The sequence below is a fragment of the Punica granatum genome, chromosome 1 (assembly GCF_007655135.1).
Source record: "Punica granatum isolate Tunisia-2019 chromosome 1, ASM765513v2, whole genome shotgun sequence".
Taxonomy (NCBI): domain Eukaryota; kingdom Viridiplantae; phylum Streptophyta; class Magnoliopsida; order Myrtales; family Lythraceae; genus Punica; species Punica granatum.
The window spans coordinates 45971097-45997921 of record NC_045127.1 but is presented as its reverse complement, the minus strand read 5'-3'; the positions used below and the strand labels follow the sequence as shown (position 1 = coordinate 45997921).

At 39.6% G+C, this 26825-nt stretch overlaps 4 protein-coding genes across 5 annotated transcripts in view; all 4 read left to right on the top strand.

The window, feature by feature from the left end:
• Window positions 1-2694: 2694 nt before the first annotated feature.
• LOC116206681 (ankyrin repeat-containing protein BDA1-like) lies at window positions 2695-5235 on the top strand. The gene is made up of 3 exons (XM_031539479.1): window positions 2695-2968; window positions 3064-3335; window positions 4432-5235. Exons 1-3 carry the CDS (start codon window positions 2695-2697, stop codon window positions 5233-5235), a joined length of 1350 nt encoding a protein of 449 aa, XP_031395339.1.
• Window positions 5236-7556: 2321 nt separating this feature from the next.
• LOC116194922 (ankyrin repeat-containing protein BDA1-like) lies at window positions 7557-9572 on the top strand. Its single transcript, XM_031523849.1, has 2 exons — window positions 7557-8298; window positions 8535-9572. The coding sequence occupies exons 1-2, from the start codon at window positions 7693-7695 to the stop codon at window positions 9375-9377; spliced, it is 1449 nt and encodes a 482-aa protein (XP_031379709.1). The 5' UTR covers window positions 7557-7692; the 3' UTR covers window positions 9378-9572.
• A 532-nt stretch (window positions 9573-10104) lies between these two features.
• On the top strand, window positions 10105-16722 carry LOC116194931. Of its 2 annotated transcripts, none has more exons than XM_031523869.1 (3): window positions 10105-10332; window positions 10440-10718; window positions 16289-16722. In XM_031523869.1, exons 1-3 carry the CDS (start codon window positions 10318-10320, stop codon window positions 16388-16390), a joined length of 396 nt encoding a protein of 131 aa, XP_031379729.1. In that variant the 5' UTR covers window positions 10105-10317; the 3' UTR covers window positions 16391-16722. The 2 variants fall into 2 exon arrangements, with proteins under 2 accessions (XP_031379729.1, XP_031379721.1); XM_031523861.1 differs by having other exon boundaries at window positions 10112-10332; window positions 16188-16722.
• A 2331-nt stretch (window positions 16723-19053) lies between these two features.
• LOC116215122 ((S)-ureidoglycine aminohydrolase) overlaps window positions 19054-26825 on the top strand; it is a 36440-nt gene continuing 28668 nt past the window's right edge. The window contains exon 1 of the mRNA XM_031550724.1: window positions 19054-19392. The gene's annotated coding sequence lies outside the window, so the exon portion shown is untranslated. The remainder of the gene's footprint in view (window positions 19393-26825) is intronic.

The following is a 26825-nucleotide window of genomic DNA, read 5'->3' as shown; positions in this document are numbered from 1 at the left end:
AGTTTGGAGTTCCGAGTTATTCAAATATCTATATAAAATTGAAGGAGGACACTGGTTCAAATCCAGCTCGGACAAAGAATTCACATATCCACCGTAATGATGTTGAGTTGAGTTTAGTTTTAATTGATTTTTAATGATTGTGTTGTTGAATTAGAAGAAAAAATGCGAAAATGTAATGAATAGTTGAGAGAAAGTAATGGTTGTGTTATTGAATTGTGAAAAAAGTAAATTATAGTTAAGAAAAAGTAATAATTATATCGTTGAATTATGCAAAAAAATAATGAATAGTTGAGAGAATTCAGTATTAAAAATTGAATTGAATGGTTAAAAAAATTAAGAAAAAGGAAAATATAATAATTATGTTGTTGAATTGAAGGTAAGTGGAATAGAGTTAAAAAAAATTTTGAATACCAAATGGGCCCATAGACTTTCTGTTCTTCATAAATTCCGGCTACGAAAGAATAAAAAAAAAACTTCATATATCACTACCGTTTTATTTCTTTGTTCTATTTATTTGTTCCTACAAATTAGAATTTTCCTAACAATCTAATTTCCTATCAGAATTTCTAAGTATAAAACGTAAGGAAAAGAGTAAAGAAATTTTTTTTTTCATTGAAAAATTTATTACCGCCTGTCTCGGAAATAACCAATGGATTACTAGTTTTGACCCGCCTTTACTAACCAAATCATTTTTTTTTTCTTATGAATTTCATTTTTTCAATTCTTATTCTTCATTCCCTTTTATTTATCATTATCTCACGTGTATACAATCTCAATATATGAATTCGCTAGGCCAAATTATTGCATAGAAATATCAATATTTGAGTGATTAAAAGGTTGATCCATTTTTTATTTCTATTTTTATTTAATATTATTTATTCCCATTTTCTATTAATATTTTATTTTGTTCAATTAGAGGAGGCGGTTAGTCTAAGGAAGCCGGGCAACCCAAGTTGGCCGGTGGTGTCGGATTTTTGAATTTCAGAGCTCGTCATGGGAATACAGGTGCAGTTAAAATTAGAAACATACCGAGCAAAATCCCTGGCTCGAAGAATTCCTGGTTTTTTACGAGGGATCTGGGCCATTTTCGAAAAAATCGGGTGGTGAAGTCAATCTCTGACGCTAATCTCAAAAAACATGAGATTGCAAAAGACCAAGTTGATAGAAGCTCGGTTCTCGGATTTAAAGAAACTGGCACTGAAATTGAAGCCACAGAACCCAGAAGCGAAGGACTATAAGCCGATTTTTTTGAGGGGATGAGGACTTTGCAACCGCCGGGCTTTATTCTAATTTTCGGTTAATCTTTATATTTGACGGGGTACGTTTTGAATGCTCCCTTCTTTTATTTGTTTTCAGGTACTGCTTCTCCTCCTATTTCTAGCGAGTGTTTAGACTTTGCTTAAACAACAGTATCCTCCCCTCAGGCCAAATATCCTGTGCCTGCCAAGGTGGAGAAGTCCGTAAAGCCAACTTATTGGGGGAGAAAAAAGAATAAATAATATACATTTATTATTATTATTATTATCATGAAGTTATAAATCAGTCAGATTCATCATTATCATAATATTTATAGTAATGAATCTGATAATAATATATATTTATTATTATCATGAAGTTATAAATATGTATTTTTGATTGATTGCTTATTCATTTTCTTGATGAATAAATATATTTTTTTCATAATATTTTTTGTTTGTACACAATATATGATTGGTTGCCCTCTCAACTTTTTACAAAAAGATTGTTTTTTGAAGAGTATAATCGTAAACTGTTAACTGTTTAATCTGAAGTAAATGTGGCACGATTCGAGCGTACTGTTTCCACGCGTTCTCTCATCATTGCACTCATATTAGAGTCAGGAGATATCCTGATCATTCTCGAATTGATCATAGACTTACTCAGAAAATTTTATTGCAGAATGTACAGCCAGAGACAAAGTTAAGTTGCTGATTCTCTTCGAGGAGTGCCTTGGCTTGTCTAACATGGCTCAATGACCATGTCAACTGAGAATTGACCTCTGATTTACTATGCCAATAAATGTCTTTAATTGCAGAATTTGTATGGTTTGGAGTATGGACTACCATTCATCTAGTGTTGGTTGGGGCGCACAAGCAAAAATACTCCACACTTTTCATGAGTCGCGGACTGCTGAGCGGCGGAAGGACGGAATCTAGTGGCGAAGGACGACGGCGAGGCTTCCTCAGAGAGAGAGAGAGAGAACGAGGTAACGAGTACGTATATCACTTTGGTTGGACTATCACATGAATACTTGGAAATGTGCAACTTTAGTTTATCGATGACGTTTCCGTCTTGAAATTTTTTTTAAATGGGAGAACACATAGAGATACCTCATCTTTTTCAATGAGCATGACTAGATAAACTAGCTTTGCACCGAAAGCTAAAGTCGATTAAATACTTGAAAATTAAGCCTTAATGGAGGGAGTGCGTTTGGTTGAATTGAAATATGAAGGAAACGCGGGTGTTGACTAGGATATACGCTTTTCGACCAAATGGTCGGTTTGACATTTGTAGAAGCCCGTAATGAGTTTTTCTCTATAAATTAGCTGCAACTGATGCTTGGCTCTCCTCAACATTTGCTACTGTCATCTGCACCAATTCATGCTAGCCTCTCAGTGACTGATCGATCCGACTGTTTGCGCTGAGATCAAAAGGCGTTTAAGTTCTTCTCATAAGATGGACGACAATAATAATCGGCTGAAGAATGCCGCTGAAGAAGGAGATACCGAGAAGCTATGTGCAGTAATCCGCAATAATCCACGCATTTTAGATCTGATAGATGAGATACCGTTCGTGGATACTCCTCTGCATATAGCTGCATCATCCAGTGACCACGAGAGGACTGAGTCATCCCATGAGAAGTCCGACGACTCATCGCATGGGAGGGCCAAGTTCTCTATTGAAGTGGCCATCCTAAAGCCATCATTTGCTAGGAAGCTGAATCCTGACGGTCTCACTCCAATGCACTTGGCCTTGCTGAATAAGGAATGGAAGATAGCGAGAGGGCACTGTTGAGATTTGACCCTGAGCTGATTCGGGTCAAAGGCAAGGGCGGGAGGACTCCTCTGCATGTTGCTTCTGAAATCGCTCCTCCACAGCTGTTGGCCGAGCTCCTGTATGTTTGCCCATCATCGATCGAAGACGTGACTGCCGAATGGCAGACAGCCGTGCACGTTGCGGTGGAAGCAAAAAAGTCTGAGTCATTTGCAGTTCTTACTGGATGGCTCCTTGGCGTTGACAGGAAAAACATACTACAATGGAAGGATACAGATGGCAACACCGTGTTGCATGTTGCAACGCTGACGAATCAGATCGAGGTATGTGTTTTCTTACTCCGAGTTCCTTGTCCTTCTTTCTGCCCTCCATCGACCATAATGATCTCAACAAAGTTATAGCTAGTTCATGGGAGAATAATTATGAACTTTGGGATAATTGGTTTTCTGTGATCATGTTTACCAAGAAATGTTCTCAGATACATGTGATTTATTTTCTCTCATAACTCGGGATGCTTGTTGGTTGTTACCAAGCTTACCAAAGCTATAGTTTAGGTTGATACGATCTCCAAGGTCCATTTAAAGATCCACTAGAGCAATAACACAGCCAAGGTCCTGGAATCTGTTTCTGCCTGATATCTTAAGCCTGTCATGATCGTCAGCAAATTCTCTGATGAGTTTGCCTACTATGGAACAACTACGTACCTCAGTTGCAGATGGCCGTGGTGAAGGGGCTTGACGGAAGTCAAAGAGGTTGCAGTAGCCTCGTTCGAGCCCCTTAACCTCAGAAAATTTTATGAAAAAAATTCACCAATATCCCATATAGTTTTTTATAAAGACATCGAAAACTTTCTTTCTAAAATAACATATTCACCAACGTGAATTGAAAATTTTATGCGAAAATGCATTTGTCCAAATAGAAGGCAAACTATGATACCTCTATTATACCAACCAATATATGGATGACGTATACCCACCCTTCAGCCCCGATTGAAGCTTTTACCTGAAAGTGATTACGACTCATATTCCAAATAATTCATCAAATAATTCAGTTATAATAACTTTTCCAGGGATAAAACACTTCTCTTTTTTCGGTGAAGGGATAATTCACAGTTTAGATACGCGTTGTGTCAGCGGTAGTAATAGTTATTGATCAGACATTCGTCACTGTTTTCAACAGAAAAGAATGTCTATTTGTTATGTGGAATTTTTCTTTTTCGATGAACGATATATGGAACTGATTATACATCATCTTTCTAGTCATGATTAATTTGATGTATAACCAAATTACATGTATATATTCGCCATGGACACAACGAATTGAAGATCAATATTGCCTTGTGCACTCTAATAACTTTCGATGAATGTAACTAAATTGTCGTTTCTGGTGTTCTCTGCTGATTGTAATTGCATGGGAAAGGTGGTGAAGAGGCTCTTAAAGTATATGGCCGATGATGCGGAGAACTTGAAGGGGGAGACGGCACTCGCCATCCACGATAAGGACAAAGGGCCTCACCTTAGTGAGGAAATTGGCAGGGCTATACGTGCTGCTGCTATGAAGAGAAAACATCCACTTTTCCATCCAAAGTACTTGTTATTGCGGGTGGTGACTCCAACATGCAGTGTTAGACTTGGGAAGTACCTTAGCGGTGATATCCCGGGAAGAGCCAAGTGCAATTCTCTAGTGTTAGGAGCAGCAAGTGAGAAATCCCGGGAAGTATTCATAGTGATCGCTATATTGGTAGCCACAACTACATATCAAGGTATTCTAAGTCCACCGAGAGGATTCTGGCAAGAAGGCTCGAGCAATAGTAATATTACGATGACCCATATTACTAGTACTAGTACAGCATATTCTGCAGGACAAATGGTCATGAATGGCACATCGCTCTCCCCTTATATCTCAGGAAACAGCATGGCCTTCGTGCTTTCTGTATGCCTGATCATTGCTTGCATGCCTGCAGATCTCCTAATCGGGTCGTATGGAAATGCATTAGCTAGCATTCTTCCCCCACGTTATAGTTTTCTAAGTGCTACAGTGAGAATTCGGATAGCCGTGGCTAGTTTCTTGGCATTTGGCATCCTCTTCACCCGTTTAGGGTTGCAAGCATATTCAGCTTATCATCTTAGGCTGGATTTGACCGAAACAGAACGCCGGTGGGAGCTTGTGGGTTTTGATGAGGATGTTGATAGACAGAGCAATGTCCAACATGCCCACCAATAGCATACAGACAATACTGAAGGCCGTCCTCTTCAGGCCCTTGAAGATGCATAATTTAGCACGGCTCAATTGCTGTTAGATTCTTGCTTTTGGGCTACTCTTCCTTGTCATGTAGGCACCGTTTCTAAACTCAACAATTGTTCCGTTTTGGGTTAAGACGTTGCAATGATGATCGGCCAAATGAGTTTTAAGGGGTGGTGTACAATATAATCACTTGAGAAATGATTGTATCGCATCACTAGATGACGCAGCGTATATGCGAACAACCTGTCGAAGATCCATTGATTCTGCAGAATATCGAAACTACGACTTTCAATTCCCCATTGATTTTTCAAATTTTTAGGAAATCGGCATCTAACTCGAATTGAATCTGAGAATGGGCGAAAGAGCACGGTAGCTCTAAACTTTATTAGATGATCAAAACAACTGTTTAAACCTAGGTTTACATCACTTAAATAGGATTAAAAAGGCCTAAATTACACGAAAGATATAAGCTTTTCCTAAAATTGTAAAAACGCTTAAATAACATAAAAATGCCCGTTTGAAGTCCTAAATAATAGGATTCCCTAAATCTCGTCATTTCACGGGCATAGGCCGTGAGTTGTGCTCCGGAGGCCGTTTCCCTTAAGACAGAGTCAGTTTTTCTCGATATACCGATTTGCCACGTCTTCTGCCGCATCACAAGATCTCTACTGTCGAATTTATATTAATCAAGAGTGTTGAATTTTATGTTTATGACCCAATGGTAAACCTGATTGGTTAGACTGTATGAAACCCAATTTGTAGATTTTCAATGAAATGTGTGTGCGGGCACTGGCACCCAACTTGATGTATCTTGACCTTGTTAGCTTCGAGTTTTTCCTTTTGCATTTTCTGGGAAGGAGAAACAGAGTGTGTGAGCTTAGTATTCCATCATTGTTACCCTCGCCAGTTGCCATCTACTTCGGATCTTTTTAGTGTTTTCAATCTTCCCACATGATCCTGGTCATGTCATCACTGAGCAAGAAGGAGGAAATAACTTCAAGGAGAATCATCACATTCCAGTTTTTTTCTTTTTTTTCATTATAATCGCTCGATGCAGATGTTTTACCGTTCTGCAATGTTCACTTGTCAGATGCTTTTAGATGCTTCATGGTTCTCTTCTCATCATAGTCATGGGTTGCATTGCAAGCTCACACAACAATGGGGGATCGGATTGCAAAGCATTTGGTCTGAGATAACCAGTCGCTCGGTACCACCCACCAACCAAGATACCCCGGTTGGGGTGTAAATTAGAGATTCCATCTCCCTGAAGAAGAGTGACTCAATACGTAGTTTGTTCCTGAATCCTACTCGGTGGTTAGTTCTGTATCCTTCCCTTTCAGGAAATCGACCTATGCCAGTAATCTTATTTTGGTCATGCTTATCATCAAGGCAAAACTCAAACTGTTCAATCATATGCAGGACCATACTGATCGATATGGTATCATCACAGTTTATTTTTGGTGGACATCCCATTGCTCAAATCTAAAACTTCATTAGCAAAACTCTGCCATTCGCAGCTGTTGCGGGAGATCTTAATCTGATTCTGGAAGAACGGTCGAGGACATATACTCCTTAGAAAAAGCTTCAAGAAAAAGCTACTTCTGCGACAAGCAACTAGGCCCAGTCAATTTTTTTTTTTGGCAGTTGAGGTCCAAACCAAATTTAGAGCAATAAAAAGTACCATTTTTTTTTCTTTTCCAGAATTTTTGCTGCCCGTCAAAATCATTATCTGCCAACAATCCTGACTAGCAGAAAGGAGGATCGAAGGGGTAATGATCTTCAATTGAAGAAAATGGGTTACGGTGAATTGAACTTTTCGAACGGAGATGTCTTCCCTTAGGAAAGGATTCGTATTTCAACCAACTAAGACTATTTGCTCCAACCTTTTGCCAATAATGGTGAAGTAAACGCCATACACATATGAACACATACACAATGTTCTTACTTTTTCTCTTCATTGATGTTTAAAAATTCAAAATTCAAAATCTTACGCTTTTCCTCGGTATATATAGAGGTGAATCTTTCCAGTCAATAAAGCATAATTTACCATATTTCTTACTTCCCCGACAGATCTTTTTTGGTCTTTTAAAAGGATTGTCATTTGCAGCTGTATGAAAGGGATGAAAGTGCCTGAAATGAAGTCGGATATATGTATATTTTGAATTAATCTCGATCAATAAAGTGGGAATTTTATGATCTTATGGAAAAAGAAAAAGTTAAAAGAAATATGTGCTGTGTGTCTTTTGTTTTTCTTCTTCTTCTTTTTGGTTTTTTCTCCATTGGTAAGTTCCCTACAAAATCTAGCGCTATTGATGCTTGCTCTCCTCACCATTTGCTACTATCTATCTTCTACATCCAATACACACTCTCTGTCGCTGATCCGACTGAAACTGCCAAAAAGCAAGAGGCCTTCCAAGTTCAAAATACCGGGAAAAGATGTCAGATAGGCTGCACAATGCTGCTAAAATTGGAGACATCGACATGTTGTACGAATTACTCCGTGAGAATCCACACATTTTAGATTCAACTGAAGATGTACCATTTGCAGATACTCCTCTGCATATAGCAGCTTCATCCGGTGACAACGAGAGGAGAGGCTCATCCCATGAGAGGGCCAAGTTCGCCGTGGATGTAGCCATCCTAAAGCCGTCATTCGCCATGAAGCTGAATCCTGATGGTGTCACTCCAATGCATTTGGCCTTGCTGAATGGGCAATGGAAGACAGTAAGGGCACTGATGAGACTTGACACTGAGCTGATTCGGGTGAAAGGCAAAGGCGGGAAGACACCTCTACCCATTGCTGCTGAAATTGGTCCTCCACAGCTGCTGGCCGAACTTCTCTTCTATTGCCCGTCATCGATTGAAGATGTGACCTCCCAATGGCAGACCGTCATGCATATTGCCGTGGAAGCAAATAACTTCGAGTCTTTTGAAGTTCTTCTCGGATGGATACTAAGAATTGACAGGGAAAACATACTCTATTGGAAGGATATGGATGGTAACACCGTATTGCATGTTGCAACACGCACGAATCATATTCAGGTATGCCCCTTCTTTCTGTGATTTCCTTGGAGCTCATCGTAAAATCAGTGCACATCCAATGCTCCCTTTGTGCTCGGCAGTTTTTTTCCGATGATCATGTTTATTGAGAAAGTATGTTCCCTGGAAATTTGTAATGTTTTGATCAATCTGTAAATTATATGCTACAATACATAAATTTCTTTATGGAATCTGATCCATTACTACTGTTTCTTGACTAATTACAATTGTATGGGAAGGTGGAAACAAGGCTCTTACGACATATCGACGATGCCATCAAGAACTTCAGGGGAGAGACAGCGCTAGAGATGCATGATAAGGAAAATGGACCGCATCATAATGCAGAAGTTGGGAGGGTTCTACGAGCAGCAAGGAGTGGAAACCCTCTGTTTCCTCTGTTCTGGAAGGAGTGGTCTCTGGCAGGTCGTAATTTGAGACTGGCAGAGTATCTTAGGCACGATCTCTCCGAGATCGAACTGTGGAAGAGAAGGATCAAGCGTACATTGGATAACATGGGAGTAAGATTTGCCGAATCTCAGGAATTAGTCATAGTGGTAGCAATATTAGTAGCCACGGCCACGTATCAAGGTATTCTAAGTCCACCAGGAGGATTCTGGCAAGACTCCACCGATACTGGCACTGCAACCAGCGTTGCTAGTGATAGTACGCCGGCTCCGCACTTGGCGGGACAGATGGTCATGAATGGCAAGTTGCTTTTTAAGTATATTGGGTTAAACAGCTACGCCTTCTCGACTTCAGTGTGCCTGATCATTGCCTGCATGCCTGCCGATGTTCTTTTCAGCGGCTACCTCATGATAACCATGACTATACTCTTGTACACCTACCTATTTGCACTAAGCAGCACCCTTCCCCCAAACCACATCATGCTGAAGCTTTGGATGCATATGGTGATAGTTAAAGCCAGTTTCCTTGGACCGCTGATTGTCATAGCCCGTATATGGATAATGGCTGCTCGGAAATTCATGACCTTCAAGCTAGATGCGGCTGAGATAGGACACAAAGGGCAGGTTGTGGAATACAATGAGGACGAGAATGCAAGAAGCAACCAACACGGGAGCTAAATTCATAGTACTGTTCATGCTGACAGTCTTCAGGGTCTTCAAAGTCCAAAACAGCTCAATCCTAGTTAGTTATAAATCGTTATGCTTGTGTAATTTGTACAGTTGCCTGTTTGCTGCCCTGACTCATGTGAGTACTATATTTATCAAACTTAAATTATTTGAATTCTATCAAGTATTTTTGTTTATATTTCTGAACCAACTTAAGATATTAACTTGATCGAACTATGTAATATGGAATTGATACAAGCAATCATAGAAATTATAGATGATGGACCGACTAAGCCATCAGTCATTGTGATCTTTCTGATCTGGAAGAGCGAGGATAATGACTCGTTAAACAAAGCTTCAAGAAGAAGCTGCCTTCTACGACAAGCAACTTATCCAAGATGATATCAGCTCCATAGTGAAGCTGCGGTTCCTGAGTTTGGTGTTTTAGCCCTTTTACGCATCAGACAGTAATGGCTAGAAAAACTTAGTACCAAATTTTAGCTGTTAATGATTGTCTGAGGTTCAACATCGAATTCTCGATGGACGTTTTCTCTGTTTTTGTGAAGTAGTTGAGGTATAGCTCGTCAAAAACAACGGAAATTGCATACAATGATGACTCATTGACACGAGCAGTTGTTCTCCTTCTCCACGTCTGTCTGTTTCTCAGGCAGATAAATATATTACATCCGTTTCCTTTGATCTTAGTATATGTCCATTAGCGTCTTTGCCGAATATGCACTTTGGGAAACTTCTTCGTCTGTTGAAGATTTCATAACTTCCCTGACGATCCTACCAATGAAATGACACTTGGCCTTCCTCTGTTTGGCTTTTGCATCTCTTGTTGTACCTAATCTCTTTTCAATTATATACTTAATCAGATAACTACAAATTCTCGCATCCAAAGCACAATCGAGATTGCCCCCCGTCATCTCAGGTTTCTCATCTTTACGGCATGCTGATCCATCAGGTAAATAAACCTTGATCTCAATCTCAATCTGAAACTCAGATCTTGCATTGATCACGTCTGATGTTTGTTGGGTAGAACTAATGGTAACTGTGCTGAATGGCTTTCAGGGCAAGGGCAGCAGCAAGGAGAAGACGGTGATAGTGCGAGTTTATGTAGATAGGCCGATAAGGATCAAGGGGAGGGCCCTGTCACCGAAACATCACCATTGTTGGATCGTCGGGAGAGACCAAATTCAGCAGCATGGTGTTCCTGTCAAAGGGTATAGCCGAAAGGCCGAGCTTCTTCAGTACTGTCAACTCCTTCGGAAGTCGGCTCGATCAGGACAGGCCACTCCGATCACTCAAAAGCCGGTTTCTTCTCACAATGGTCACCAGCCTCTGGCGAAAGTAAGAACTACAATTCCTTCTCCAGTGATATCAAATATCGTATCCAGTGTCCTGTCAAGATAATCATACTTGATGTTCATGGTGTTGGGGGTTAGGGATGTACTCAACCAAACAATAACGCAGCGATTAATCTTCCTCCCCTTCTAGTGTAATCGAGATAGGAACTAATCAAATCAACCAACAAGCAGTAAAGTAAAACAACACCAAGAATTTTACGTGGAAAACCCCAATGTGGGGAAAAACCACGGGACCAACTCCGAATCAACGATCCACTATGAAGGTTATACAATGTCTTTCATCAAGGGTAAACCCTTGGATCACCAAACTCAAGAGAAACACTCTCTTGGATCACCCAAATACTAAATTCGTCACCCACACCGGGTGGTTCACAAAATCAGCTGAAACAGCACCTACAGAGCTCGAATAGAAATTCTGACCGTTCAGAAGTTAGCCCCACGTGTTGTGAAGCTGCTGTCAAAATTTCGTCCCAATCGGAGTTCGTTTGATGTCCCGATCGAGGTTTGATCTCCAGCTGCGCGCTGCCCCTACTCTTCGAATTCTGCTGTCTGCTCTTCCCTGGTTTTGTGCTGCTATGCTGCTGCACTTCTGCCGCTCTACTCTAATCTGCAGCTGTTCTGCTGCTATTTATACCTCAGCTGATTTGCTGAAACAAAAAACCCTAATAAAATGGGTTCTTGGGCTTATTAAGGCCCGATAAAAGCCCAATACAATTTGAGCCCAACTTCCTCCAAATTGGAGGGATAGCCCAACAAACTCCCCCTCCCGACTATTTGGAGGCTTCAAGCATACCGGCTATACTTCGGCAAACATGAAGTTTCTCCCTAGCGAGAGGTTTTGTCATCATATCAGCTCCATTCTCATCAGTGTGTACTTTGTCTAGCTTCACCAGCTTAGACTCCAACACATCTCTAATCCAATGAAACTTGATATCGATATGCTTCGACCTCGAATGGAAAGTGGGATTCTTGCAAAGATGAATGGCGCTTTGACTATCACAGTGTAGAACATACCTTTCTTGCTTCAAGCTCAACTCCTGCAAAAACTTTTGCAACCACAACATCTCCTTGCAACCTTCGGTCACCGCAATGTATTCGGCTTCCGTTGTAGACAAAGCGATGCACTTTTGAAGCCTTGATTGCCATGAGATAGCTCCCCCTGCAAAAGTCATCAAGTATCCCGAAGTGGATTTCCGGGAATCGATATCTCCTGCCATATCTGCATCCGTGTAGCCCACTAACTCCGGCTTACCAGTGCCAAAGTGTAAACACACCTTGGATGTTCCTCTGAGATACCTCAGGATCCACTTAACTGCATTCCAATGCTCTTTCCCCGGATTGGAGAGAAAACGACTAACCACACCAACAGAATGAGCGATATCTGGTCTTGTACAGACCATGGCATACATCAAACTTCCTACAGCTGATGAGTAAGGAACTTTCTTCATCTCTTCTTTCTCCTTCTCACTTGTAGGACATTGCTTCGAGCTAAGTTTGAAATGAGAAGCAAGTGGTGATGAAACTGGTTTAGCATTACCCATGTTGAACCGATCCAAAATCTTCTCGATGTACTTCTCTTGAGAAAGCCAAAGTTTTCCACTTGATCTGTCACGAGAAATATGCATCCCAAGGATCTGCTTTGCCGGTCCCAAATCCTTCATGGCAAAGGACTTGTTGAGCTCCTTCTTCAACTCTGTAATCTTGCTCATATCATGACCAACAAGTAGCATATCATCCACATATAACAGTAAAATGATAAAATCACCATTCGAGAATTGTTTCACGAACACACAATGATCTGAAGTTGTCCGTGTGTAGCCATGGCTCAACATGAAAGAGTCAAACTTTTTATACCACTGCCGAGGTGCTTGCTTAAGCCCATACAAGCTCTTTCTCAGCCTACACACCAAATGCTCCTTACCTTTAACTCGGAATCCTTCAGGCTGCTCCATATATATTTCATCCTCCAAGTCACCATGTAGGAAAGCTGTTTTTACATCGAGCTGCTCGATCTCCAAGTTCAGACTAGCTGCCAGTGCGAGAACAACTCGGATCGATGACATCTTGACAACGGGCGAGAAGATCTCCTCGAAGTCAACTCCTTTCTTCTGGTTGAAACCTTTCACTACCAGTCGAGCTTTGTATCGAGGTCGCGAGTTCTCTGTCTTCAACCTGTAGACCCATTTGTTCTTCAATGCTCTCTTACCTTGCGGTAGCTTCACTAGGTCATACGTGTGATTTTCAGACAAAGAGTTCACTCCTCATTCATCGCCTTCAACCAGTGCTCCTTGTACTCATGTGCCACAGCTTCATATAGCACTCAGGTGTAGTCAGTGATCGTCTTATTCTATCAGATTGTCTAGGTAGATCTGCAGGCCCTAACTGTAACTGCGAGCCTGTATCATCCGTAGTCACATCATCATCTACCTGAGGAATCTCACCCCCAGTCGTGGTTTCTTCATATTCACCAGGTACCTCTTCCACTGGATGCTCTACATCAACCGGTACAAGAATAGAGATCTCGTGAGGATTGCCTACACTGGCCTTCTTTAACTTTTGCAAATCCTCGATTGTCTGGTCCTCAAAGAAGACAACATCCCTGCTCCTGATGATCTTCTTGCTATCAGGGTCCCAAAGCCTGTACCCGAACTCTTCATGTGCATAACCCAAGAAGATGCACTGTTTTGCCTTGGCATCAAGTTTTGATCTTTCATCTCGAGGAATGTGAACAGATGCCCTGCACCCGAATACTCTGAGATGCTTGTATGATACTTTCTTGCCGGTCCACACCTGCTGGGGTACATCTCCATCAAGTGCAACTGACGGTGTAAGATTAATAAGATCAACCGCTGACCTCATTGCCTCGCCCCAGAAAGGCTTAGACAGTTTCGCTTGAGAAAGCATACAACGAACTCTCTCAACAATTGTGCGGTTCATTCTCTCTGCAAGCCCGTTCTGCTGTGGTGTCTTCGGTACCGTCTTCTCAAGTTTGATACCGTGAGTCCTGCAATAGTTCTCGAAAGGACCTCTATACTCACCACCATTATCAGCTCTGACACATTTCAGCTTCATGCCTGTTTCTCTTTCCACTGCTACATGGAAGTTCTTGAAAATCTCAGTCACCTGATCTTTAGTTCTCATAGGGTAAGCCCAAACTTTCCTGGTGTGATCATCTATAAATGTCACAAAATAGAGAGCACCACCAAGAGATCTATCCGACATAAAACAAACATCTGTATGCACAAGATCAAGTATATGATGGCATCTAGAGGGACGACTTCTAACAAAAGAAACTCTCCTCTGCTTACCAGCTAAACAGTGATCACAAGTGCTCAAGTGCATACCTTTAACGGGCAAAGACTGCTTTCTAGCAAGAATTTGAATACCTTTCTCGCTGATATGTCCGAGTCTCCTGTGCCATAGCTCGATAGGATAATCCTCAGCAACATTAATTTGACCGGAATTGTGTCTGGCACGCAGCCTGTAGAGAGTGTCGGTCTTCTGACCCCGTGCCACAATCAACGAACCCTTGGAGAGCTTCCATCTCCCATTGCTGAATTCATTACTGTAGCCTTCATCATCAAGTTGACCCGTCGAGATTAGGTTAAGGCGAATTTCTGGAACATGCCTCACCTTCTTCAAAAACAACTTGCAGCCAAGCTCGGTCTCTAGACAGACATCACCAATACCGACAATCTTGCATGATTGTCCATTCCCCATTCTCACATAACCATAGTCCCCGGTAGTGTAAGATGAAAAGAAATCCCGATGAGGAGTGACATGAAACGAGGCACCTGTATCTGCAACCCAGGTAGAGTCCTGACATGTGAAATTCACATAAGCTTCATCACAAATGATGTAGGTCTCTCCATCACATGCCACTGCTGTAGTGCCTTCTTCCTTCTTGCTCTCACCGTTGCCATTCTGATTTTTCTTCAGAGCTCTACACTCCCTTTTGTAGTGTCCCTCTTTTCCACAGTGATAGCAAGTGACCACTTTCCTCGTCTTCGACTTTGATCTACCCCTCGATTTGCCACGTGAGTTACTATGCTTGGAAGAGAAATTTCTGCTTTGACTTCTTCCCCGTTGTTCAGTAACCAAAGCTTCAGACTGAATGGAAATCCCCGAGCCTTTCCTTCTAGTCTCCTCATTAAATAAACTGTCTGTCACCGTGGCCAACGATAGCTTCCCGTTTGGCGCAGAATTGCTTAATGCAACCACGAGTGTGTCCCAATTATCCGGTAGAGTCCCTAAAAGTAGACAAGCCTGCAACTCATCGGGTAATATTATCTCCAGGTTCGTCAACTGGTTAATAATATCCTGGAAATTACTCATGTGCGCAGCCATATCACCTCCATCCTGGAAACGAAGATGAACCAGCTTCTTCACGAGGAATGCCTTATTTTGTGGTGTCTTCCTCGCATAGAGATTTGTCAATTTATCCCACAAAGCTTTTGCATTTGTCTCCTGAGCAACATGATGATAAATACTATTGTCTATCCACTGCCGAATCAAACCAATAGTCTTCCGATTTGTGCGTTCCCAAGCCTTGTCATCCTTATCTTTGGGTTTCGCGGAATCCCCTTCAATAGGATCGTACAAATCCCTGCAAAATAGAAGATCCTCCATCCGAGACTTCCATATAGAGTAGTTGGTTGCATTCAACTTGAACATGGATCCTGTAGACTCCTCCATCTCGAAAACACCGAAAAAAACTCAAACTTCTCTAACCCGAAGCTCTGATACCACTTGTTGGGGGTTAGGGATGTACTCAACCAAACAATAACGCAGCGATTAATCTTCCTCCCCTTCTAGTGTAATCGAGATAGGAACTAATCAAATCAACCAACAAGCAGTAAAGTAAAACAACACCAAGAATTTTACGTGGAAAACCCCAATGTGGGGAAAAACCACGGGACCAACTCCGAATCAACGATCCACTATGAAGGTTATACAATGTCTTTCATCAAGGGTAAACCCTTGGATCACCAAACTCAAGAGAAACACTCTCTTGGATCACCCAAATACTAAATTCGTCACCCACACCGGGTGGTTCACAAAATCAGCTGAAACAGCAACTACAGAGCTCGAATAGAAATTCTGACCGTTCAGAAGTTAGCCCCACGTGTTGTGAAGTTGCTGTCAAAATTTCGTCCCAATCGGAGTTCGTTTGATGTCCCGATCGAGGTTTGATCTCCAGCTGCGCGCTGCCCCTACTCTTCGAATTCTGCTGTCTGCTCTTCCCTGGTTTTGTGCTGCTATGCTGCTGCACTTCTGCCGCTCTACTCTAATCTGCAGCTGTTCTGCTGCTATTTATACCTCAGCTGATTTGCTGAAACAAAAAACCCTAATAAAATGGGTTCTTGGGCTTATTAAGGCCCGATAAAAGCCCAATACAATTTGAGCCCAACTTCCTCCAAATTGGAGGGATAGCCCAACACATGGCTGGTAGGTTGTCTCCATCCAGAGGAGTCCGAGCTATAACAAGACCCCAACTTGTCTGGGGAACTACAAATTCTTGACGCAGTTCATATCGTCTTTGATATGTTTCAGCTCAAACAAAGAGAAGAAGAAGAAGAGGAACGCCAATGGATCTGCCAGGAACAAAATGGAAGTGCAGGCAGTCGTGAAAAGCTTAGACGCAAAGGGTCCTAAGGCCGCTGCCTGTCAGTTTCAGGTGCAAGATACGTTGCGATTATTCACAAAATTGCTCGGAAATCTGAGATAGCAGAGGAAAACAATGGATTAGTGAGAGTCGGCAAGACTGCTTGTTCGCAGCTTGGAAGTTTGAAACCGAAAGTGCATAGCTCCAATTGTTTTAGACCATTTTTATGAGGGTTGTACTATTGATCTGCAGATTCGTTCATTCATTTGTGGACTGCAATAAGTTGTCTCGACAATGGCCGCACCGAGGCCGCTACTGCTGGTTTCATTGTTTTCCGTCTTACAAGACATCAATGTGCTCCGCTTATCAGCATGTCCTTCAACTTCATCACCAGTACGAAGAGGCGTTTTTTAATCCAGTCTTAATTTATAGAAGAGAAGATACTAGTCCCTTTAAACTCTAAGGGGCCGTTTGGATTCAGAGTTAAAGTTACTTTGATTTTGATTTTGATTTTGATTTTGATAGTGGAAAATGACAAATGAGATATGATTATAAATTTGACTTGGAAAACGTGTGTTTTTGTTATGTAGTGTGTTGAGTTAAAGTTAAAGTTAAAATTTTTGAATTGGGAAATGTGTATTTTTGTTGTGTAGTGTGTTGAGTTAAAGTTAAAGTTAAAGTTAAAATCAGGAATCTTTGAATCCAAACGGGGCATAAATATTCTGATAAAAAAAAAACTCTAAACATTTGATCGAATATTACTATGAACGTGATGGCTTTGTTGTTCGTATTTCGACTCGACTAAGAGTACGAGTTCCGCCTGAGTCTAAATTGGGCATGGGCCCCACCTATTGCCACATTAGCACTGCGTTAAAAAGCAAGGCACCCATCATATTAAAGCACTCACTCAAAAAAATTAACTCTAATAAGAAGGCACTCACTTGAGTGCCCATAGGGGCTTACACACTTTAATTTCCTAGTCTCTTTCTCTCTCATTGTCCTTTTACTTTAAAAAAGAAAATAATTAAAGAGGGTGTAACGAGCGGCGCATAACCTCGTATGATAATCCAAAAGTTATAATAAAATGACATGAAGCGCATATTAGGCTCTCTACAGTAGGACTGAAGGCCCGTCTCTCCATTGCTAGGTGGCAATGGGAGAGACACGCGTCATGTGGCGCGTGGCGTCTCTATGCAAAGGCGCCAACTTTTACAATTTTTTTCTTTTTAAAATGGGGCAACAATGGAAGAGTCGTTCCCTCTTTCTTATGTAGGCCCACTGCTCCGGCCCATATGGCATGCAGTAGGACACACTTTAATTTCTTCTTTTTTTTGTTTTTTAAAATGTTGGGCTTTTTAAATTATTAATATTGTGTTTAATAACGAAATTAAGTTTGATTTGAAGAGATGATGATAAAAGTAATTAGAAAAAGTATGCGAGAGAATTTAAAAAAGAAGATAAAAAGTAATGATCACAGTTTTTAAAATAGGACCGAACGTCGAATCGGCCAAGGCTTAGATTCACGGGTTTATGGGTTTAACCGGAATTCAATGTATTCAACTGGATTTTTAGAAAAAAGAATTAAATATAATTTCTAAAAATATATATATCCTCTTTCACCCAAAGAAATGCATAAATCTTCTTCTAATGGAATAGGAAAATGAGACATTTAAATAATCTATATAATATGTTATTTAAATTAAAGTATATGTTTAGAGCTAGGATACCGAAAAGACATTTTGACCAAAGAAAATAAGAAAAAGAAAAACTTGAATTAAAAAAAAAGGAGGAAAATGAATAAAATAGCCTGTCATTTGTCTTTCTTTTTTCACTTTCCCAACAGCCCCATCGTCTCTTTCCTTTTTCGCTTTCTCCATTTCTTTCCCCAATCCAAGCAGAAAGCTCAAGGCAAGCATTCCATTTCATTTCACAAATTCCTCTTTTGCTAAGTCCACCTCCGCTCTCACCGCTTCGACTATTGCATATTCCGACTGAACCTCTTGTATTTCCCCATTGATTGCATCCTCAGTTTCAACCTCGAACAAAGGAAAATGAGAAAATCCGAGTAATGGTCGCCCGATCTCCACCATCACTAGCCATACGAAGTTGCAAGCCGCCTAAGCCCTCACAGGGGACCGCGTCTCGGGTGAAGCGCTGCCCTCTCGTTCTCTTCCACCACCCTCCCCCCCACCCCCACCCTTTCTCTCAGTTCATATTTTTCTTTGAAAATCGGATTTTTAGGACGGTTCAATTGGGTTTTTAGAAAACCAGCCGAGCCGATTCTCATAGATTTGACCGGGTTCGACTTCCAAATGGAGTTAAATGCAGAACCGGACCGGGTGGGTGTCCGATCCTGACTAACCGATTTGATCGGCCAGTCCGGTCCGATTTTAAAATCTATGGTAATGTTTGTGTTTTTCAATTGATCAATAAATGTTGAAATTGAAGAAAAATTATTAAATAATTGAGAGAATTTAATATTAAAAAATTAATTTAAATAATAGGTGAGAAAAAGTATGAATTGAAAAAATATAAAAGAAAATAATGATTGCGTCGATGAATTAAAAAAAAAAGAGTTAAATTAAATAATATTTTGTTGTCGAGCAAAGTATTTAAAAAAAAAAAATGTGAGTTTACAATAGAGACGAAAAGAGTTCGAGTCTCTCATTTCTTTTCGGGATTATTTAAAAAATGGGGTCTGTATGGCAGCGCCAAAGATCCAATTCAAAGACGCAAAAAACTGGAGATAGTGTTGGGCTTCTTGCGATGATTCGCAGATTCCAAACAAACATTGTAAAGTCAAAAGTCCATAAAAATCCGACAGTCGTCAGCAGTCTCCAGCACACAGCTGCTTGTCGTCCTCTCTCCACGCTCGCACTGTCGACCAATCCTCCGACACGAGCAATTGAGCTCAAATCACAAGCCCTTCATCCGACGAAGCACATCCTACGGTGTCCACAGACGGTTTGGTCTCATTTGATTCTTGAACCCACCATGCTTCGCCCCTCTGCTTGATGTCCATACCTTTCACTCGTTCTCCTCGTCAATCTTGGGAAGAATACGTTTTGTTGTGCAGTTTGTTGAGTTAAAAGTTAAAGTTAAAGTTAATGTCGTTCTAATGATTCGAACTCGAAGCTCAGCTCTAGGAATCTTGATTTAGCTATCCGGTTGTTTCAGGTCTGATTGTGGTTTCCGTGTCCGGAGATGGGTTCTGTTCCGCGCCTTCTATCGTCAGCCCGGTGTCGGAATCGGAGCCTTGTATGTACTGGAAGGTCACCAATCCCACCCCTTCTCCATTTCACCTTCAAGGTCAGTCTAGTTACTGATAAAAGCATATGCTAGATTTGATTGATGATTAGAAGGGCCTAGCAGGATTTGTGGTGTTGCCAAGTAATAGGAATCAAGAAATAGGCAGAGTATCAGCTGGATCATTGATCAATGTCTAAGAAACGTTAGCAGTTCGACTACAATGCTAAAACTTTTATGATCATGCCTAACAGTAATTTAACCCTTTGGTGCAATTTTCTGCTGTACGTAAAGAGCTTCTTTGATAGTTCCGACTGTACTTTGGATAGTAGTATTGATCCTTGTGATACAAATCAGGAAATGTCGTTGGATGACTCAATGTCTTTGGAAGACCTTACAAGCAGGGAAATTTACGCAACAAATACTGATAGGAGGATAATCTCAAGTAATTTTTTCACTTACAGGGATGCGTCGGAATGCTCTACTTTTCGAATGAGCTATAGACTTCCTTATTTGCTTGGTATAGCTTAAGAGGCAGAAAGCTTCATCTTCTGACATATATGTAATGTAATGGTCTTACATCTTCTCCTCATGCATATAGTTCTCACTTTGCAGACCTGCCAGGTTTAACGCGAAACGTTTACAGAAGCGACCACGCTCTTATAACTCCAGAAAGTCATGTTTGGCTCCCTCTACCTGATTGGTAGTATTTGTCTTCCTTTTCTTTTTCCCTATTATTTGGATTATGATTTGGACAACAGATATCACTTCTTAGGGGTTGGGAGTCACTGAAATTTGAAATAACTATGGCAGAACCAACACCTTGGGTGCATACTTTAATAACTCCAGCTGTGGGTTTGCATTTCGTCATGTACCTGGCAAGGATGGCAGGTCTATACATCTTTCCCTTGTTTCCCGGTTATCATGAATATTATGAATACACTATTTTTTTCTTCAGGTCAATGAATCCTTCTAAATTGTATTCAATTTCATCAACATATCTTGTATAACCATCTTTGAAGTGCTCGTACAATGCCTAATTTGATATATTACATAGAGTCAGGATCACAGGCTTGAATTTGGGCTTCAATAGCAACTTAGACTGATAAATACTGTCCATTTTGCAGACTAATGACATAGAAAGGTTCATAATCAGTCTGACCTTTCTTCCCCTGGAGTTGATTTCGGTATAACTTAAAAGATGTTATATGTTGTAGGTCGAATCCTTTGATCAGGTTTATCTTTGTGGTTCAAGGAACTGCCACCCTGACTAATGCTGCTAGGAGAAGCCGAAAGTTGGAGATACGGCAATTGAGTATATCGGACAAGTTACTGCAGGTTTACTAGCAGAAGAGGACATTGTTCTTTTGGTCGAGAGGTCTATTGGCATATGATTCCATGTCTCTTCATATTGTAGGTGGATTGTATGCTTATTTACCCCAAATTTCGATCATTCAGTTGCATGTGATTCATCTTCTACTTGGGTCATTTTTTGAAAGAAGGCAAAATCTTTTGCCCAACAGGAAAATGGACTATTTACTTGCTTGAGAAAGAAAAAGGGGGCAAACAGTTGATTTTCTGATATTTCTTTTACTGGAGAAAGATTTTATGATTCTAGTTGAGGGTTTGGTCTCTTTTCCATTAATTGTACTGTCAAAACAAGGAGTAAATTTTCTTCTTCAAGGTATACTTATCAGAACGATAATTTGCCGAGGAGATTGTCAGTTCAACAAACAAGCAACCACTTCTTGAAAGACCAGGAGAGGGGACTATTTTATGATATATATCTCTTGCTCCTGCTGCTTCATATAATTTGCTTCCAGATTTTTGACAGTGAAAATCTAAGAGTCGCTCTTTTACTGTCCATCAGGCTTTTATACTCAGGAAGCTGCTCCCTTTTCAAAGAGTGATTATGCATCGTGTTTCTAATAGCCGAAACATCTTACGTGATTTCCTCATCTTCTAGCTACTCTATTGTTCTATAATTTGGAAATGATGCTCTGTTCCATCTTACTGCATTGACTAATGATCTGCCCTTTGTGCACATTATGGAGTTTTAACCTGGAGAATATCTATATGTTAAGGTATCTGGCTCTTCCTCATTGTACTTTTTTCATCAACTTCAACTGATATCTGGTTATCAACTCCATTTCAAAGGACATTTTATAGAATTCCATGAACTGATTACTCTTATAGTATCTTGAAATGAAATGGATGCATTTCCAACAGTTCCTTGAGTGTTGAGGTTCTCGAGGATTAATACTGTGGGTAAAATAGCTGATCTTGCACTAAAAAGTAATAGTTGTAATTTGCAGGAGGTCCATTATAATCAGTTAATTCTTTTGCCTCTCATTAACAGTTAATCAAGTACAGAATTCCTAGTTGAGAAGCAGCTGCATCTGTCAAGACGTGACTGCATATGAAGTCAAGAAAGCTCCTTGGGACATGGTTAGCAATAAAGCACCGGGACCTGATGGTTTCACTGTGTTTTTCCACTAAACTTCTTGGGAGATTGTGGGACATGACATCACTCAGCTGGGTCGTCAGCTTGTCAAGAATTATAACCGTAGGAATTAAGCCTAGATGTACCATTACAGCAGATATTATGGAAGCTTTTGATTCAGTTGATTGGGCTTCATTCTTACTGTGCTTAGGTGATTAATGTTCCTGCACATTTTATTTCCTGGATTGAAACTTGTAGTACTAATGCTAGGTATTCTATTTGTGTCAATGGCAGTCTAGATGGTTACGTTAAAGGTCAGAAAGGCATTAGGCAGGGAGATCCCCTGTACCCCCTACCTTTCCGCCTACCTTATTGTTATTGCAATTGAAGTCCTAACTGAACTCCTTAACGAAGCTGCTGAAACTGGAAGAATTGCTTATCATCATTTGTACTCAAAAGTCAAACTTACTCATTTGGGATTTTCAGATGATTTGTTGATCTTTTTAAAGGTGAACTTCAGTCTATTCGAGCTGTTCTAGAGATTTTTCCATTAACTTTATCTGCTTTCTGGATTGAAGCTGAATCCTAACAAGTCTGAGATATATTGTGCTGTGTTCATCATGTTATTTTGAGAAGAATGATTGATGTTAGAGGCTTGAAGCATGGCGGTCTGCCTGTTAGGTACTTTGGAGTGTTACTTGTGCCTGGAAGTCTTAAAGACTGTCAGCTTTTGCTCAAGAAGATAACTCATAGGATTAATAGTTGGGCTGCAAGAAAGCTTTCTTATGTAGGAAGATTGTATCTTATTCAGTATGTTTTGCATTCCATTATTAACTTCTGGTGTAGAGCCTTTATTCCCCCTACAAAAGTTGTTATGGTGGTTGAAGGTAAATGTAGAGCTTCTCTTTGGAAAGGGAAGGATATGGCTTCTGGTGGAGCTAAAGTGGATTGGGGTCCTGTTTGTTTACCCAAAAAGGAAGGTGCTCTTGGGTTCAAGCGGCTTCTGGATTGGAATAGAGCTTCTATTATGAGGTTCATTCGGCTGCTAATTAGTGGTGCAGGCTTTTTGTGGATTGCTTGGATCAAGGCCTTCATTATCAAAGAATGGAACTCCTGGTCTCTTAAAATACCAAGCAACTGTTCATATGCTTGGAGAATGCTGCTAAAGCTTCGTCAAAGTGCATATCGTATTGCTAAGACTGTGGTAATGGCAAGAATATCTTTATGACTATATGAAAGGAGGTAGTTTGTTGAGTTTAGGACTTTCTGTCAACTCTAGAGTGGCTGTTGTTATTGAATATGGAAGTTGGAAATGGAGGGGTAGAAGCAATTCTAAAATGGTTGCCATTCAAGAGCTTACAGCTCATATTTATATCCTGGTGACAGAGAAAACAACATTTCCTGGGTTGCTCATCCTAAACGTACCTTTTATATTGCTAGCACTTGGGTTTATATAAATATGAAGCATAATGGACAGATTTGGCACAGATTTCAGTGGTCTTCTCCTGCCATTCCTTAGCATTGCTTCATTTCAAGGCTTGCTATTATGAATAGGCTGCCAACTCTTGACAGAATCTCCAAGTGGCAGAGGGGAGTGAATGTTATTTGTTGTTCTTTCTGGTCGTAGTGAGGAGATGAGATCATTTGTTTTTTGAGTGGAGTTTCTCTTCAGCAGTTTGTTCGAAGATTATGGAGATTAATGGTGAAGAGAGGATTTGCAGCACCTATAACTATGAGTTTGAGAGTGCTATCAGGAAGTACATGGGAAAAACTCTTAAAGACTGTCTCAGCTAGAATTTATTGGGATGCAATGATATATACTATATGGGAAAGCCGGATCGATTACATTTTTGCAGGAAAAACTCCCTCTGTTGAGAAGGTTTCAAGCCTATGTGTTAAGGGATGTTAAATGCAGAGTTATGGGGTCGATGATTCTCACGAGGAAGGCGAGAAATGCCATTCTGAGGAGTGTTCTTGATATTTGGGGGATTATTCTCACACTGAGCTGTCTTTCTCAAGGCTCCCGCAATTGCAAGACCACAAAAATAATAAGGGATTGCAGGCATTTGGTTATCGAATCCAAAAGGATTGCTCATTGGGAAGCTTGCGAAGATGATAAAAGAAAGGGTTAACAGCTTAAAAAAACAAAAACCTTTTACATTTTATTAATTCTAGCACAAACTTTTTTTTATTTAAAAATGCACGAATTATGAGTTTGATATCAGTTTTAGCACGTCTCAACTTTTCCGTTAATTTAAACGAGAATTGAGAGCGACACCCTCCGGTTGAGGTAGCTGAGGTCGACTACGACCTTATTGGGGTGGCGGGGGGCCCGTTGAGGACCTCACTGCTCGAGTTTGAAAAAAGAAAAAGTAAAATCGAGAAAAGAATGAAGTGGGTAGGTAGTGGGAGTCTCATCAGTGGTCACCGCCTCTAATTGCAGTCACCGAAGACCCCTGTTATTATGAGCAACTCCGATTGAGCAAGCAATGATTGTCATTGAGGCCCACCATTTGAAAAAATGGATGTCGTGCTAACATTAATATCAAATTAATAATTTGTGTATTTTTAAATCAAGAAAAAATATTCGTGATAGAATTGATAAAATGTAATAAGTTTATTCTTTTTTAGTCAATTAACCTAAAATTGCAATCGAGTAAAGATTGGCGAAAAGAAGTAGCATTGAGAAGGGAGCGATCCCTCCGGAATTACCAGCCACGATTTCCTAAATTAATTAGACTTATACATCTGCTATCCTTATTTGCTACTATATATCTTGCAGGAGGAATCCCAGTTTATCGAACTAGACTCCGTGCTTTTCTTCAATCTAATTGTCATTGGTCAGAGGTAGATCATCAATCTGATCAACTGAAATTAAAGTTAATGCTCGAAATGTAGAGTCAACTGAAGTAGCTTATATAAATAATTAATTATTAACTTACTGGAGAAAATCACGTTTCCATCCACTCAAACTAATCAAATCATGATTTGGAAATAATTCAATAAACACTGCTTTTGTTTAAAAAACCACTAAAAAGTGTACTTATCCCACATCCATGGCTTGAGGATAATCCTGAAGTGACCAATAAAGACGGCAGCCTGTGACAACTCCATGATTATACCCTACTAGGTTTAGATGAAGAGAAATTCCATCTCCCTGAAGAGGAATGACTCCAGCGGTTTGTCCCAAATCCTTCCATTTTTGGGGAGCCTATGCTAAGTTCGTATTTAACGAGCCTAAACTCATTCATATCGAGGTCGTGCCATAGTGATACAGCCCTTCCTGGCTTATTTGGTGAACATATTGAATGCAACGGAGGTAGTCTCATCGAAACTCTGCATGCCAATCTGCGTTGCAATTAGGTTCTTTTGATTTGGAAGAGCGAGGACATGGACTCCCTAGAAAGGCTTCTAGAAGAAGCTAACTTCTGCGACAAGCAACTTAGGCGAAAAAAGTTTTCTATTGTAATGTAATTTATGTGTAACAGTAGTTTTCGATCTTGTATGTTGCATGGGATTTATTTACATATAGTAATTTGATAATTTTAAAAGATGAATTTACATAAAAACTAAGAATTTTCCATAACAATTTCCAATTTCAAACAATAATTTTTAATACATTAAATTTTAAATTAACATTAAAAAGTTTATAGTGACAATTAATTATTATATTTAATGTGCATTGCAAATTTATTTAATTAGTTGCATATTATGCGAGATCATTGTATTCATTAGGTTCAAATATACAAACTTAATTTTGCGAATTCTCAATATATGTTTTATAATATTTCTACTATCATACGTTAAATTTTTACTTTTTATACCATCATAATATAGTTGGATTATACTTGTTATATAATTCTTTTAGAATCCCGTGTTACTTATTTTTCATTGAAAATTATGCTACAAATTTTCTAAGCGCTTATCTTATTTTATTTGCATGACATAATTATTAATAGCCCATGTAACGTACAAATAAATTACAGGTATTTAGGTCAGACATACAAATGACATCTCACACATTTTTCTCGATATAGTGTTGTTCAAAATTCTTAATTTCAAGTGTTGAATTTCTATTCTAATATGATTAAGCAATCATATAATTAGTGGTTTTGATAATTTTTAAATACTTAATTGATTATTATTTTAGTTAGAATGATTATTTCCGCATTTATTATATTATTTTCAGAATAGTTGTCGCACTTATTAAAAGCAATTATTGCAAAACGTAGTTAATTTACTTTATACTAATGTTCTATCTCTTGCATTGCATGAATTTGTTATCATATTTATGGGAATCAAAATATTTCTTATTAACAAAAATAAATGATTAATTTGAATTTAAAACAATAAGTTTCAATAACATTAGACATAGTATATATAAACCAGTAACAATGTCCCAACTAATTATCTTATTCAATATGAATTATATATCTATTAAATCATTAATATGTTACAAAGATTTATCATGTATAGTCCGTTTATGCATTTACTGATTTAAAAACTAAATTTTACTCTAAAATTTTTATTTTTTGATATTATAATTTTCATATGTTAATTTAGTTTTTTACTTTTGTGAATCATAAGTTCATGAAATCAGTGGTTTGGGATTAATTTTAAACTTTTCAAATGACCTTAATATCAATAAACTACTGGCTTGCGATAATCTTTTTGAATTACATAAATAACCAATTAATTGTTTCTTTTTGTGTTATTGCAATGCACTGGATTGTTACCAATATTGTTTTAAATAATTTAATTAATCACTTACCTATTGATAATTTAAACAATATTAA